General features: G+C 54.9%; 1 protein-coding gene across 9 annotated transcripts in view; it reads right to left on the reverse strand.

The window, feature by feature from the left end:
- Positions 1–16,679, reverse strand: part of CHD5 (chromodomain helicase DNA binding protein 5) — a 63,701-nt gene that overhangs the window by 5,118 nt on the left and 41,904 nt on the right. For all 9 annotated transcript variants that reach the window (XM_053576553.1, XM_053576554.1, XM_053576555.1 and 6 more), the window contains 17 exons: positions 14,651–14,768; positions 13,103–13,227; positions 11,869–12,100; positions 11,544–11,654; positions 11,117–11,289; positions 10,218–10,392; positions 9,774–9,866; positions 9,521–9,609; positions 9,144–9,277; positions 8,554–8,698; positions 8,013–8,172; positions 6,276–6,355; positions 5,910–6,042; positions 1,864–1,953; positions 1,141–1,278; positions 774–882; positions 103–235 (listed from right to left, as the gene is read on the reverse strand). In XM_053576553.1, coding sequence (XP_053432528.1) covers positions 103–235; positions 774–882; positions 1,141–1,278; positions 1,864–1,953; positions 5,910–6,042; positions 6,276–6,355; positions 8,013–8,172; positions 8,554–8,698; positions 9,144–9,277; positions 9,521–9,609; positions 9,774–9,866; positions 10,218–10,392; positions 11,117–11,289; positions 11,544–11,654; positions 11,869–12,100; positions 13,103–13,227; positions 14,651–14,768 — 2,238 coding nt within the window. The remainder of the gene's footprint in view (positions 1–102; positions 236–773; positions 883–1,140; positions 1,279–1,863; positions 1,954–5,909; positions 6,043–6,275; positions 6,356–8,012; positions 8,173–8,553; positions 8,699–9,143; positions 9,278–9,520; positions 9,610–9,773; positions 9,867–10,217; positions 10,393–11,116; positions 11,290–11,543; positions 11,655–11,868; positions 12,101–13,102; positions 13,228–14,650; positions 14,769–16,679) is intronic.

The raw sequence follows: 16,679 nt of genomic DNA on the forward strand, positions 1-16,679 counted from the left end.
TCTGTTGACAGCCTGACCCAGCTCTAGGCATACGGGGCAGGGGTTGATGCTCTCCTGGAACCTATCACTGCCCCGAAGCCTCTGGCCTTGTAGAGGACTGACCTTGAACCTGCGGGCCAGGAACTTGTTCTTCATCTCCAGGTAGTTGCCCTTGTGGATCTCGGACTTGAAAGGCTCGTTGAGGATCATGTATCTCGGGTCATTCTGGATGTCCTGCCAGCGAGCATAGCCGTGCCTGGGTGGGCACTGTTAAGGGCAAACCCAGCCATTGGAAGACGTGGGGCCCTGGGAGCTGGGACAGGGCATGAGATGTTGACAATGATGATAGAGCATCAGCAGACAATGACAAGTGTCCTCAGCCACCAGCCACAGCACTGAGGTTTCATGAGGTTAACTCCTTCGCCCCAACTACCAAAGCCAGAGACATTCAAGTCCTAAACCCTCATACCTGGAAGTAGGACCTGACTTGGAAATAGGGTCTCTGCAGAGGTAATCAAGTTAAGACATAATACTGGATTAGGGTGGACCTTCAATCCAAGGGCTGGTGTCGTAAGAGGGAAATTTGGACGCAGACACACAGGGAAGGAGGCCATGTGACCACAAAGGCAGGGAGTGGAGGGCTGCATCTGCAAGCCAAGGAATGGCAAGGATTTCCAGCAACCATCAGTTGAAAGAGGCAAGGAAGGATTTTCCTAGAGCGGTCAGAGGTGCTCTCCCCAAGGAGAGGAGAGGAATAAGCAGGAGTCTGCCCAGCCGGGCCCAGCCGAGGATACGTCACGATGCCCGCCAGCAGCCAGTAGTCATGGCGCCGGTGCCAAATGTCGTAGACCTTCCCCGAGGACACAGCGGCCCGCTCCTCATTCTGCCACAGCGTGTGCAGCTCTGGGAAATGGGCCCAGGTGAGCAGAACAAGCAGTGTCCCCCAGGCTCTCCAAAGAGGTGGGCCCATCTCCCTCCCTCTTTGTCGCTGCCCCGACCCTAGCCAGAGGTCTGGTGTTGCTAAGATTATGTAAGGGATTTTTTTTTTTTTTATGTAAGGGATTTTTATCAGCCATTCATACTCAAGTATAAAATAGCCATCTGCCCTGACTCCTGTGACCTTAACAGCCCCAGCTCTCTGTCCATCACCCACACTGGTACCTGTGAAGCCCCCATCCGCAATGTTGAACATGAATTTGAACTTTCCATGCTTGTCTTCCTTCTGCTCCTCCTCATGTTCCTCTTTGTCCCCATTCTGCTGTGTGTCGATGGACTCCTTCTCCTCAGCCTTGGTGTCATCTGTGGGGGACACAGGTCACATTCATCCAACTACCCAAAAAGGCAGAACCCAGGGGTCTCTCTCTGCAAGCACTGGGGGCCCAAAGCCAAGTAGGACACACATCCCCTTGTCCTAAAGGGGCTCAACCACTCAAAGGGTTTTTAATGACAAACCAGCAGCCCCTCTCCATCCTGAGCACTGAGGCTGGTTCCAGGCCCTAGTCCACTCCCCTACCACATTAGCACTACCCACCGGGCAGGAGAGCACTGTGAAAAGTATCGTTCAAGTCCAAGGATGGCAGAGCTGCCTGTGGGGTCTGATCCCAGGCATATTCCAAAATATTCTAACCCCTAGAGGTAGGCAAAGCTTCTAGTTGAGCCCCCCAGGCCAAGCTCTATGACCAGCCATCCCCTTCCCTTGGTGGCTGGACCTGAGGAGGGCTCAGGGGAGAAGGGGAGTGTATACCATCCGCCAGCTCCAATCAGGACCTGTGGCTGAGGACAGGGCCCAGGAGGCTGCAGGAGGCTGGGTGGGGTCCAGAGGACACTCTCAGAGGACTAGGGGACTGAGGGACTGAGAGGGGAGCACACAGAAGAGCTCCAAACCTGGCCTGAGATCGCCACTGTCCCCTCTGCTGTGGATCAAGCTCAGCTCCAGCTTGTCCAGAATCTTCTCCTTCTCGGGAAGCACTTCCTCTGCAAGGCAAGGAAGGTCTGTGGGCTGGGGCAGGACTCGGGGTGGCAGCTTTCCTTCCAGTGCCGTTTTAGCCACACAGAACCGTACCCATGTTATCCACTGGCGTAACTCAGAGTCCAACGGGTGCCATCAAAGAGAGGTCCCCTGGGAGGCAAGGCTGAGGGCCTGAACCGCCCAAACTTGCCCCATCCCCCACACTCCCACAGCACTGTCTCCACATCCTCCCACTGCAGGAATAACCAGAGGACTTGGAGTTCCTGCAAAGCAGTGAGTCTTTGCTGCAGCCCAAGTCCACTTACAATCCCCAGAATCACTGGCAAATTCATCACATTAAAAAGCACACAGGTAAAAGCTGGGCACGGTGGCTCCCGCCTGTATCCTGGCACTCTGGGAGCCCAAGGCGGGAAGATCGCCTGAGCTCAGGAGTTCTGAGACCAGTGTGAGCAAGAGCGAGACCCCGTCTCTACAAAAAATGGAAAAACCAGCCAGCATAGTGGCAGACACCTGTAGTCCCAGCTATTGCAAGGGCTGAAGTAAGAGGATTACTCAAGCCCAAGAGTTTGAGGTTGCTGTGAGTGATGATGCCACAGCACTCTAACACAGGGCAACAGAGTGAGACTGTCTTAAAAAAGAAAGAAAGAGAGAGAAAGAGAAAGAAAGAAAGAAAGCAAACGGATCAGGTGAGCTTCCAAGACAGGAAATCATCAGCTGTCAGAAACAGAAGGGGAAATTAAAGTGAAGGAAGCATCAGCTGGCATCTGGTGGCCCCAGGCAGGCAGTGACCTGATACAAGGAGCAGCTCAGAAGGCCTGGAACTTGTGGCAGGGTCTCAAAACCAAGGCAGGACCGATACGAGCTCAAGATCGAAAGATGCAGATAGCTAGAATTAAGACAACATGGCTCTAAGACCTGTGGTCTCTGTGAAAGAGAAAGTTCTGCCCACTGGCCTGGGGATGCCTACCTTCAGCAGGAGGAAGAAAGGCTCCCGTGAGGAATGCAAACAAACTCAGAGCTGTGGAATCTGAACGGCACCACCCAGGCAGAGAGAGTGTCATAGAAAATGGTCCCAGACCACTGGGCCCCCGGCTTCTGGAAAAAAGTGGGGAGGGATACTCCCACTACCCAAATGACATGGGATTCCTGCTGCTAAAACAATCCCTGGCCAAGATACAGCCAACCCAGACCCGGAAACAATGCTTCACCTACCGTGACAAGAACAAGCTGACACCCTACGAAGAGATGAGCGTCTAGAGATAACAGAACAATGTCAAGGGGATTCTAAAATATGTTGGGAGTGATCAAAGGAAGAGGGAGAGGGGAATAAAAAGAAGTAAACCCCACAGGGAAAGAATAAGACCAAAAAAAAAAAAAAAATTGTGGCTAGGAACTGTGCCTCACACCTGCAATCCCAGTACTCTGGGAGGCCAAGGCGGGAGGATCCCTTGAGCTCACAAGTTCGAAACCAAACACAGTGAGAGTGAGACCCCATCTCTACCAAAAATAGAAAAACTAGCCGGGCATTGGGGTGGGTGCCTGTAGTCCCAGCTACTCAGGAGGCTGAGGCAGGAGGATCACCCAGGAGTTTGAGGTTGCTATGTGCTACGCTGACACCACACCATTCTAGCTGAGGCAACAGAAAAAAATAAAATTTATAAATAGCCAGATAAAACTTCTAGAAATAATACATGATCATCAACATTCCTTTGAAGGAGGGAGTTTTCTCTGGCCAGCTGCAGAGGAGGAGGATTTGAAGCATGGCTTAAAGCACAGCCAGGTGTCAGGAATACAGCTCCCGAGCTCAGGCAATCCACCCGCCTCAGCCTCCCAGAGTGCTAGGATTACGGGAGTGAGCCACCGCACCCGACCCAAATAACTCAATTTTAAAAAGGACAAAGAATCTGAAAAGATATTTCTCCAACAAATATACACAAATGAGCTAAAAGCACGTGAAAAGAAACTCAACAAGAAAACACAAAACTATAATTCAGATGCTTCTCAGGATGGCTATAAACAGGAAAACAGATAATAACAAGTGTTGACAAGGATGTGGAGAAACTGGAACCATCATACAAGCTGGTGGGAACGTTGACTGGTGTAACATATGTGGAAAACAATTTGTTGGTTCCTCGGAGTGGTAAACAGGGTTATCATGTGCTCCACCAGTCCTATCCTGGGTGTTCCAAGAGAACTGAACATTACGTTCACACAAAAACATGTGCACGTGAGCACAGCAGCATTACGTACCGTAGCCAAAAGCAGAAACAACACAAAATTCATCAGCTATCAGTGGATAAACAAAACAGTAGAGCCACGCAATGGAGTATTATTTGGCCATAAAAAGGAATGAAGTCCTGATACACTGTATGACATGGATGAACTTGAAAAACATTTGCTCAGGGAAAGAAGAAGACACAAAAGTCAATGTACTATATTATTCCACTGATATAAAATGTCCAGAAGAGGCAAATCCATAGAGACAGACACAGTGACTGCCAGGAGCTGGGAGGAGGAAAAAATGGCAGTGACTGCTGATGGGTAAAAGGTTTCTTTTTGCAATGACGAAAATATTCTGGAATCAGACAATGGTGATGGTTGCACCACTCCGTGAATATACTAAGAACAAGGAACGGTCCACTTTAAACGGATGAACTGTAGGGGATGTGAATTATGTCACAATAAAGTGGTTTTATTTGTTTAAACAAGCATAGAAAAAACTATACCAAACATATTAATACTAAAGATCAATCCAAACCCCCCAAAAGAAACTTTAAAGCAAAAGTTCAGAGGGGGATAAGAGGGTCATGACGGAATAATTAGAGATAACATTTTGCCAAAAATAAATTGAAGCCCTGAACAAATATGCACCTGACAACCAAGTCTCAAATGATATGAAGCAAAATGTGGCATCACAAGGAGAAGGAGATTAATCCACAATGATGAGAGATTTTAACACAAGTCTCCCAGGAACTGATCAAAGCAAGTCAAATACTAGTAAGGATACACGAGCTTAAACAACATAATTAACAAGCATTATCTAATGTTCCACTGCATGCATTTAGAACCTCACCCAGCAATTAGAGAACAGACATCCTTTCAAATACATACACTACACTCACAGAATCCAGCCACATCCAGGCAGAAACCAGGTTTCAGCAACTCGTGTCTTCAAACTGAGTTAGAAATCACTAATAAAGGGCGGCGCCAATGGCTCAGTGAGTAGGGTGCCGGCCCCATATACCAGAGGTGGCAGGTTCAAACCTGGCCCCGGCCAAAAACTGAGTAGGGTGCTGGCCCCATATACTCAGGGTGGTGGGTTCAAACCCGGCCCCAGCCAAACTGCAACAAAAAAATAGCCAGGTGTGGTGGCGGGCGCCTGTAGTCCCAGCTACTCAGGAGGCTGAGGCAGGAGAATCACCTAAGCCCAAAAGCTGGAGGCTGCTGTGAGCTGTGATGCCACAGCACTCTACCATGGCGATAAAGTGAGACTGTGTCTTAAAAAAAAAAAGAAATCACTAATCACAAAGCAGCCAGGGTGGCACTTGTAGCTCAAGCGGCTAAGGCGCCAGCAACATATATACCAGAGCTGGTGGGTTCGAATCCAGCCCGGGCCTGCCAAACAATGACAACTACAACCAAAAAATAGCTGGGTGTTGTGGCGGGCGCCTACAGTCCCAGCTACTTGGGAGGCTGAGGCAAGAGAATTGCTTAAGCCCAGAAGTTGGAGGTTGCTGTGAGCTGTAACGACACAGCACTCTACCCAGGGCAACAGCTTGAGGCTCTGTCTCAAAAAATAAAAAAAGCAGCCCAATAACACCCATCTCCATGTGATAGGGAAAGTGAAAGTCCATGTGCACAGAGGAGGGGACAGCTATGCACAGTCCAGCACTCAGCGGAGGGAAGCCCGCACTTCTCTGACCAGGCCCACACTGGGGAATGGCCTGCAGGAAGCTCCTACCTTTCGGCAGCTGCTCCGGGGAGGGTTGGGCCTTGTCAGCCTCCTCTGGCTGCTCCTCTCGGGCTCTCTCCTTGCTGACCAAGCTCTCATGCTTTTCCTCACCCTCTGCTCTGTCCAGGGAAGTTGGCAGGGCCTAGGGAGCCGGGGAGAAGCAGGGCCTGGGCCTCAGAGAGACTGGGAAGAACCAGGGCTTGGACCCACCATCCAGGCTCCTGCTGCATCCTTCCAGCCTGCTGCCCCCACCCAGAGGCCCCACCAGGGAGCCTAGAGGCCTAGGTTCTAACTGGCTATACAAAGCCTGAGAAAATCCCCACACCCAACCTCCCCCCATACCCACCATGGGCCAGACCCCAACAGCTCCCATACCTGTCCTTCCAGCAGCTTCTTTGGCTTCTGCACCCCCAGCTCCTTCTCATCCATGTAGCCCAGATGGGCTTCCATTTTGTCTGAAAGGCCAAAGGAAAGAGGTGAGAGAGGTGGGCTCAGGTATGGAAGGGAAGAAGGGCCAGGGAAGGGGCGCCAGAAGGGAGAGACAGCTGCATCAGAGCTAGGCACCTCTCAGAGGGACAGGTAGGATCCCGGGTGAGCCAGAGCCCAGTGCAGGCCTACGACCCAGGGATCCTGAAGGACTTTGGGCCCAGCGAGATCACAGCGAGTGAGGGGCTGTCAGGAGGGGGCTGTGCACAATAGCTTCCCATCAGGAAGCAGGAGGGGAGGTGGTTGGAGACCCCGAAGGGAGCCAGAACACCTAGGTGTGGTCCTGGCTTTCAGGAGGCTGGCTGGCCATGTGCCTTTGGACTGGTCTGAGTCTTCTCCCCACCGAGTCAGCTCCCAACACTCAGCCAAGTGCCAGTTACTTGTGTGGCTCCAAGAAGCCCGGGAGGGGGGTCCTATTCCATTCTCCTCACAGACAGGAAGACGGAGGCTCACGAGTTCCCTGACTTGCCCAAGGTCATGCCCAGAGCTCAGGGCAGACTTAGGAAGCAACCCAGGCAAGTCACCTCCAAAGGGCACATTTGTGCAGAGGATCAGGGTGTCCTCAAGAGGGGTTGGGCCTCTTAGGGCCTCACCTGTCACCTGGGGATAGGTATGTCTGCCCCAGGCCTGTGAGACTCAACTGAGGGAAGACACTTTGCCCAAATAAACAAATGACACCTGGAGACAGATAACCCAATTAAAAAGGAGCCAAGGACCTGAAAAGACCTTCCTCAGAGAAGACCTACAGACAGCCAATGCTTGACATCTTTGGCATCAGGGTCACATAAATCAGAACCACAAGGAGAGGCCACGTCACACTCACTAGGATGGCTGGGGACAAAAAGTCGGATAAGTACCGATGAAGGGTCAGAGACACTGGAACCCTCGTTACTGGCAGAAATGTAAAACAGCACAGCCAGTTTAGAAAACAATCTTCTAGTTCCTCAAAAGGTTAAAAAGAATTGTCACAAGACCCAGGGATTCCACCACCAGGCACATACCCGAGAGGACGGAACACCCGTGTCCACACAACACTCAGAACTCAAATGCTCACAGCAGCACAATTCACAACAGCCAAAAGGCAGGAGCAACCCAAATTCTATGATAAATAAAACGAAGTGTCATTCAGCACGAGAAGGGACAAAGAACTGACACACCAACAGTGTGGATGAGCCCGGAACCGAGCTCAGCGAAGGGGGCAACACGTGAAACATACACATCGTAGGATTCCACTTATACAAAAGGCCCAGAGAGGCAGATGTGGCCAGTATTGGCCTGGGCCTAGGGGAAGGGGGAAATAACTGCTCATGGACACAGGGTTTCTCTGGGGGAGATGAAAATGGTCTAGCGTTAGCACTGACAGCTACACAAACCTGTGACTACTCTAGAAACCACTGAACCACACATGTGAACGAGGAGCGGATGTTGTCGTGTGTACGTGAATTATCTCTCAAAACTCTTATTACGAAGAAAACTCCCCGGAGAACGACACTACAGCCGACATAAGTTGCGTGGGGAAGAGAGGCTGTCTTTTGTGGGGTGAACAGATGACTTGGGGTCACTGTGACCTTGTCACCCCCAGACCCCAGGTGTTTTCCCTACCCCCCACTCGCCTGGACCCCAGACCTGGCAGGCCCAGCGGGGCTGGCGGGAGGTGGGCAGGGCTGGCAGGCACCGGTGTGTTGGGGTCAGAGGAGATGACCTCGCCAGGCTTCTTGCCCTCAGGCCCCTCGGGGATCAGGTCTGGGGTGCTGTACTTCCCGTTGACGTGCTCAAACTCTTGAACCTGGGGCAATGGTCACAGATCAGCCCTAACAGCCTCAGGGAGCCAATGGGACTGGCTTGGGGTGTCACAGGCTTGGGGTATCACAGGTTTGGGGTGCGGTGGGGATGGTGCCTCAGGCTTGGGGTGGTTGATGCCTCGGTCCAAGGCTGGCCAGCCACTGCCTGTCTCCCTGTGTGTCCCCCACTCTGTCGTGACTGGCCATCCTGGCCTCCACCCGCACAGCCCCTCACCCAGATAAGGCTGATCCCTCCAGCCTGGCTCAGACCCTGGGCAGCTGTGTGGCCAGAGCCAGGCGCTTGTCCTCTGAGTGCTGACCCCCAGGGGCAGCGCCAGGTCCCCAAGCAGCCACCAGGAAGGCCCTGCAGAGGGTTACTCACCCACCTTCTTCCTAACTAGAGACATGACCCCGATGCGGGTGAGCACGTGCTGCCTGGAGAGGCCCTCCCGGGGCACACCATCCGCGAAGGTCTCCGCGCCATCCGCCCCCGGCTCACACAGGTGCCGCATGAAGAGGGACACATAGGCTCTGGGGTGGGGGGGACTGGGGCTCAGGGAGTGGGGGGCCGGCAAGATCCCTCTGAGAGGGCTGGCAGGCCCCCCAGGTAAATCCTGGCTGGAATCGTCAACCATCACCTATCTTCCAAGCAGGCCTGCTGGGCTAGACCTCGGGAAGGGCCAGTAGGGGCCATCCCAGCAGGGGACCTCCTAGGACAGCCCTCTCATGGGTGGCCCAGATCTTCCTCACTGTTGTTAGTGCCAACCAGTGTGGGCAGAGGCACTGACCAGTGTTTCCCCAGCCTTGCTTGGAACTGGGATCCCAGCCACTCAAAACCCAGTAGCAGTGACCTTTCTAGATGCCTTTTAGCCTGGCAGGGAGCAGTGACACTGCCCACCGTGTGGGCTCACCTGCCAGAGCCTGCCCTACCATGCACAGGCAGGCACACCGTGGGCCATCACCTCAACTCCTTTACCTAAACTCCTTTTCACTCTTCCCGCGAAGGTCCCGCACCAGCCAATGGGAGTTGAAGGCGTCCTGGGGGGGCATGCCCCAGCGCATGATGGCGTTCAAAAAGGCTTTCCGCTGCCGGGCATTGAAGCCCAACACCTGGGCAGGGAGGAGAGCAGTTGTATGAGCCCAGGTCAGAGACAGGCTAGGATCAGAGAATTTAGGAATGGGAGAAGAAAGGCGTGGGAGGGGGCATAGCTTTGGAAGGCAGGGTCTCCTGGGGCAGGACCCAAAGGATGGAGATCAGACCAGGGTGTGTTCCACCCTACCTCTAGGCCCCTTCTCCATACCCCAGGGGCAGCAGGAAGGGGCTGAGGAGATGGGGGTACAGGCAGCCCTCACCTCGATGTTGCCCCCAACTCGAGCAAGAAGAGGTGGCAGGGGCTTATCCCTGTCACTCTTCAGCTGCCTCCTGGATTGCCGCCGTCCACCTGGGGAGCAGCCCACCACAGCTCCTCAGGTAGGGGCCTGGGGGTTCCTGAACCCCCTACCCCATCTGCCAGCACACTGGATGGCAGCTGACCCCACCCCCGCCAGCAGCAGCTCCTGACACACAGCCTCAGCAGAAGCCCAGGTCACCAACACGAAGACTCACTCTGCCCTTCCGGCCGCTCCTCAAAGTCCTCATCCTCATCCTCAGAACCGATGGAATATTCAGACTGGTTATCGGACAGCTCATCCTGCCACTCTGCAGGGGCCAGGCAGGGGGTATGGAGTGAGCTGGGCAAGGCTCTGTGCCCAGTCCAGTAAGCAGTGACTACCAGGAACTTATGAACTCGATATCCCCGCAACCGCACACTGAGCACTAAGGAATTACACTGCCATCGCTCCTCTTTTCCTCTAGAAGACTTGCCCGGGGCCACACCACCAGCAGTGAGGTAGTCAGTACTCGGGTACCCACCTTGTTCCCCCAACTCCCTTCTCTCCAAGAAGCCTGCTCCGCCCACCTCCCTGCTCAGGCTATCCGCACGGCACCTGCCGCCCAGCCCCACGCCTCGCCCAGGGGCTCCCTGCACAGCCCCCCAGCCCCGAAACGCACCCTGGTCCTCCTGGGAGGCGTCATTGTAGTTGACCTGCTTGCGGATCCGCTTGCCCTTGCCCAGGTTCCGGGCCAGGTCCTCCTGCTGCTGCTCGTAGTGGTGCCGGAGCAGCTTCTCCCAGTAGTCGGGGTCCACATTCTCCTCCTGCTTGATGATCTCACGCTCCACCTCCTCCTGGGGATGCGGGCAGGGAGGAGGGTGGCTCGGTGGGGGCAGGAGGCGGCCTGCACCATGCCTGGCCCCCGCCCGCTCAGGCCGGAGGATTAACTGCATGGCCTACCTATACCAGGAAGCCCTCCCTGACCACCCCGCCCCAGCGGGTCTTCCTCTCCCTGCCACCACTCTGCCCAGTCCCTTCATTCACTCATTGGCTCATTTGCTTACTCTAGGAGTATTCCCTGGCCTTGCTCCAACCTGGGGTCTACACTTGAATAAGCCCCAGCACCTGGCCTCCCAGTTTCAAAGGGAGGAACTTCAAAAGGAGGGATGACAGACACAGGGCTCTGTGGGGAGGGTGGAGGAAGCTAAAGAGGCTGGGAAGGGCTACCGGGAAAGCCGGGAGAAGCACTGTGGGTAACTGAGGTTTGCTGGGGAAGGGAGAAGAGGCAGCAGGCGCGTTCTGGAACTCGGGGAGCCCTGATACAGAGCAGAGGCAGGGGTGGGAGAGAGACGGGACTTAGCCCAGGGATGCCAGGGAGGGGACAGCTAAAGACATCTGCAAAGGCAGTGGCCAAGCCGCCCCGGGCCTTCCGTCCCTTCCCTCTGCCTTGCCCAAGTGTCTCTGGTGTGGGGAGCCCAGTTTTGGTTGAGGGCAGAGATTGGGAGATCGGGCATGGTGGGTGGGCAAGCTGGAGGGAAGAGCCTAAGCTGGGGTGGGGCAGGGCCACCGGACACTCACCACACCGTCCTCCTCGCGCACCACGTACTGCGCCACCTTGAAGGAACTCAGGTACTCATTCATGTTCTGCAGCTCCGTGTCGTCTGTGGCATCCTGGTTCCTGTCCAGCAGCTTAGAGATGGCCGCATCGTCATAGTGTATCACACTGCTGTCCTCCACGTCCTTGTTGTCACCTGGGGCAGACAGGGTGCAGGATGGGCGCACAGACAAAAAGCCCCCATGTCCAGCCACAGACTTCCCTCATGGCCCTTCCCAGTCCCCGCACAGGGTAACCAGACAGAGGAAACTGCCCTGTAACGGCCCCACTCCTGCCTACCCAGCAGTCCCAGGACACCCAAGAGAGGGGCCAAAGGAGGAACCCCTTCCTCTCCAGGAGTAGCAGGCTGGACAGAGGAGGAGCTGGGGGCTGGGCTCGGGGGGGCCCCACCTGGCGGGGTGCTCCCATGCTTCTTCTTTGCGCTGGCGGCCAGGGCACCCCCTTTGGAGGACTGGACATCAGGGATGGGTGTGGCAGGCCTCTGGACCTGTGACATCATGCCTGCAGGGCAGAGGGAGTACTGGTGAAGGAGCTCTGAGGGGCTGCAGGGTGGGCAGGAAGCACCCACAGATGCCACCCTGGCCTGCCCTGACTGGGAGCAGAGGAGAGGGAGGCAGTGTGCAATGGGGCTGCAGGGGCCCTGCAGGCTATGGAGGGTGTGCCTCAAGCAGGGCTTCCCGTCCCCCCACCATGCTCCCTGCCAACAGAGGCCCACCCTCCACGTCATCCTTGAAGAGCTCCTCCGTGCCGAACTTGAGGATGTCATCCAGCTCCTGCTTGGTCATGGAGCCCGACTTGGAGCCCAGGCCGGGCCGCACCACGAGGTGTGTGAGCATCATCTTGCGCTTGGCCACCTGCGTGATGCGCTCCTCTACCGAGGCCCGCGTCACGAAGCGGTAGATCATCACCTTCTTGTTCTGCCCGATGCGGTGGGCACGGCTGAAGGCCTGGGGAGACCTGCAGCTCAGCCCTGGGGCTGACTGAGGGCTCTGGGTACGGGGCGGGCACCATGCAGCAAGGGGCGTGCAGGTGGATTGGAAGGAGGACCATGCAGAGGGCCACTGGGCGCCAGGCTGGGGTCAAAGTGGAAATGTACCTGGGCAGGTAGAGCTAGGCAGGACTGTGACTGTGTAAGGGTGCATGCGAGAGCCAATGGGGCCAGCGTGCTGGGTGTAACAGGAGCCACACGGGGCTCCAAGGGCGGGTCATGGGGAGTTAGGGAGCTGCAGCCCCCTGTGAGTGAGCTGGTAACAGGACAGCATGACCATGAGTCAGAGAGACACAGCGACCTTCTGAGGGCAGCAAGGCCCTAAAACTACACAGTGTAACAAGCACATGCCTGAGACTCTGCATCCCCACTGATGTGACCCCAGCGTTAACAGTGTGAATGTGTGACTGAATGCACATGTGTGCAAACACATGCGTGAGAGACACGAGTTTGTGTGTGTGCTGCCACAAGTGTGTTAAATGTGTGTTCCAGCCACCGAGTGGGGTGGCCAGGGGACATCAAGGTGGCTCTATTCCCACAGCCCTAGTCCCTCTAAGCCTCCCATTTCACCCTGTCCATCACCTCCAAAAGGCTCCCCCTCTAGGCCCCTCATCCCCTTCAAAACTGATGCCTATCTGGGTCCCAAGACTCGCTAATCCTGCCGCCCTCCATGGCCTTGGCCCTAAGAATGTTGGGAAGGATCAGGGTCAGTAGCCACCACAGACTGCCCTGTGCCCTTGGATACCTCCCAGCCCTCTCTGGGCCCATTTCCTCCTCTGAAAAACGAGGGGGCTGGAGGGACAGGGGCCCAAGCTAAAATTCCACAGGGGAGGGAAGCCCCCAGAACCAGGGGAAGCAAGGGGGGTCACACCAGAGAGTATGAAGAATGGGGAACCTGCCCAAGGCCAAGGACGAGGGGCCCACTGAGAGGGCTCAGGCTGTGGGGAGGGGAGGCACAGACCTGGATGTCGTTGTGCGGGTTCCAGTCCGAGTCATAGATGATGACCGTGTCTGCAGTGGCCAGGTTGATGCCCAGGCCGCCCGCCCGGGTGGAGAGGAGAAAGCAGAACTGCTGCGCCCCGGGGGCTGGGGAGAGAGGCCAGGACGGGGATGAGTGGGGCACACCTGGCTAGGGACAGGGATGACAGCAGGGTGGGAGGGACAGCACGAGGCAAGAACTGCAGCAACAGGTCCCTGACAGAGAAACAGGACAAGGCCAGTGACTCCATCACAAAGGGGCGGCCACACCTGCCTCCGGGGGCTGGAACAGACCCAACCTGAGACCCTTTAGCCCCTAATGGTGCTCTGAGCCCGGGCCCATGGGAAAGAGCTAGAATGAGGAAGAAGTCAATTAAAAACAAAGTTCAAACAGCCAGCAAATACAGGCAGAGCTGCTACTGAGGGTTAGCCACCATGACGCCCTAAATAGCCCAGCCCTCCATGTCCCCCAGAGACACCCCCCCCCCCAGCCCAGCCTCTCCCAGCCTGCTGATTCTATAAGGTGGCTAGGGAACACACAGGGACACAGATGTAGGGCCCAGGGTCCTGCTCCACTGGGCAATCTGGACTGTCATAGTCAGGGGATAGCTGGTTCTCAGGCCATCAGGGCCCTTCCTTAAGTGACCAGGACTGACCACAGCTCCCACCGAAGTTGCACACAGCCACCCAGTCCCCCAATGCTTCAGTCACTCCTGCTTCCGCATGTGGCCTGGGCCATGTCTAGATCCTCAAACTCGGCACCCACTGTGCCTCCCTTGTGTCTCTGGCATGAGTGGACAAGACAAACCACTGCTCTGAGCGTCCTCACAGTGTGGCTCCAGCACTTTTCCAAGGGTAGACACTGGGAAATGTCCACAAGCCCCAGGGACACAAAGCTTGTCACTATTTGCCGCAAACTTGCCACCGAGGAGGCCACCAGTTCAGCTGACCACTCCCTGCTCCAGGGGAGTCCTTCACTATGAGGGGAGCTGCCCCCTCGCCTCTGCCACCCAGGCAGGGAGGACTAAGCAGACAGGTGAGTCTGGGAGAGCAACACAGCCATGTGCGCCCTGCTCCCGCTCTCTCCTGCCCCTGGACATGGCCCCAGGGAGCACACGGGCTCTGTACCTCCTGCCTGTGCATGGGCGCAGGCTCTGGCACCGTCCAGCATTTCTTATAACTAGGGATTACCTGGCACCATTAAAGGCCAGCAGGTGCCAGGCAAATCCTCAACATCAGCCTTGTCTGGTGAGAGAGGCAACAATTTCCTCCTCAATCCGCCTTCCTCCTTGTCTATTTCTAATTCCATGTAGAACAGGTATGATCTACTGGGCCCTAAAAATTTCAGCAGACCCCCAGAAGTTTCCATGGAAGAAAATCCCTTCAGCATTTGAGACTGGGGGGAATGGCTCTGACCCAGGAACCAGTCTGCTTTCTTTGGCCATTCAGGCAGCAGTTAGTTAGGTGGTCTGGTCACAGCCATGGCAAAGACACCAATGGGATCCCCATCAGAGCCCTCAGGCAGAGGTACCGTTGAACCTGTCGATGGCCTCCTGCCTGAGGCCCCCGGTGATGCCACCATCAATCCGCTCATACTTGTAGCCTTCGTACTCCAGAAAATCCTCCAGGAGGTCCAGCATCTTGGTCATCTGCACAGGAGAGGGACATGTGAGGACACACCACAGAGAAAGGAGCTACACGGGGCTGTGGGCAGGGACCCCACCACAATTAGGGGAGAGAGTGGTGGGGAGTGGGGAGGCAGCTGAGCCGGAGGCAGGCCTGATGCAGGACTCTGGAAAGAATGTGGCCTCCAACCTCACCCCCTCAGAGCCTATCCAGCCTCCACACCAGCCCCGCAACCATCTGCCTAAAACAGCTGACATGAGCCCTCCCACCCCCGGCTCACCCTGCACAGAATGAAGTCCCAGCTCCTCAGCCTGCTTTCAAGGTTCAGCAGGATCAAGGCTTCTCTCACACCTTTCAGCCATTCCAAACTACCTCTGTTCCTGGAATGCCTCCCCCTTACTGCCTGGGGAATGTAAATATCCCCACCTCCATGAGGTCTTCCCTGATTTTACCCCTCCTCATGAGAAGAGAAATGCAGTCCTTTCTGAGCTCCTGTGACCCTGGATATTGCCCTTTGTTCTTGAGAGAGAGTTTAACTAGAAATAAAACTATCAGCAGACATTTTCCCTCCCTGTAGTGGAGATTTTGCTGTAGTCTCCACCACCTGCTGTGGCAAAGGAGATGTCAGAGTTGCCTTTCCTTGGTAGGTATCAGGTCTAAACCACTGCGTGTTTAGAGGTTATTTATATTTCTCTCGCTTGGCACTCAGAGTACACTCCGATCTGAGACTTCACATCTCTCTCCAAGTCTGGGAACTCTCACTGACTCCAGCTTCTTCACCTCTTTCTCCATTTCTTCTTCTGCTACTCTGAGCAGATGACTGTTGGAGCCTCTCAGGATACCCTCTGGTTCTCCCTCTGCTACATTCAGGGGAGATCTCTCTGCACCGGGGCCCAGTGCCTCAGACCTCCATTACACAGGGCTCCGTCTGTCCAGCCTTTGAAATCAAGTTTTCCTTCAGTTCCATTTTTCTACCCAGTTGTTTTTGTTTCATTTCTTCCAGCTTTTGCTTAATTAATTTCTTGTTTTTACTGAGTATGGGTTGCTGTATTAAGTATCCTAAACATGTTTGTTTTATTGTTTTAAGAGTCGGGACTGGATTTGAACTCATGGGCTCAAGTAACTGAGTTTATAGGCTACAAATAAACCTGTTCATTTAAAGTCTTCTGTGGGCTATCCTGCTGTTCTTTCCATTTGGATTCTACTTACTCTTTTACGGATGTCTTGGCATTTGGTTTTGTATGGCTTTTGGAATTTGAGTTTATAGGCTCATTTGGGTTTGTTGGGGTTTTTTTTTCTGTTTTTAGAGACCAGGTCTTGCTCTGCCACCCAGGCTGAAATGCAATGGCATGATCACAGCTCCTACCTTAACCTCCGAGTAGCTAGAACTACAGGTGTGCACTACCACATCTGGCTAATTTTTTTCGATTTTTGGCAGAAACGGAGTCTCACTTTGTTGGTTCAGGCTGATCTCAAACACCTGGCCTCAAGCCATCTTCCATGGTTTCTCTCTGGGCACATCTCTAGCAGTGGTGTGGTTCCCTCCACTTGGTCGCCCCAGCTCTCAGCCCAGACTCATGTCTCACACTGGCAGAGGTAGCAGGGAGTATGGCTGGCTCCAGGCCAGCCCACTGCTGGGTCAGCTCCTGCTCCCAAGCCTGGCCTGCTCCCAGGTTCTTCAGCCTGCTACAGGCAGCTTGTGCAGTTTTCAGCTGACATTTGTGCATGGGAGCTGCACCCTGGACTCCGGGATCAGCAGTGCTCCTAGCTTGGTCCGACCATGAGGGAACATTTTTAGTCTCAGGACTGCAGGACCATCACCGTAGCCCCTGACACAGAGCTGACCCCAGAGACAGCTAACTAGACAGGGCAGCTGAGTACAAGTACCGACTTATTCGTCCCTATACCCATGTGCCTAGCACAGAGCCTGACAC

Source organism: Nycticebus coucang, chromosome 22, assembly GCF_027406575.1.
Source record: "Nycticebus coucang isolate mNycCou1 chromosome 22, mNycCou1.pri, whole genome shotgun sequence".
In the NCBI taxonomy this organism is placed as follows: domain Eukaryota; kingdom Metazoa; phylum Chordata; class Mammalia; order Primates; family Lorisidae; genus Nycticebus; species Nycticebus coucang.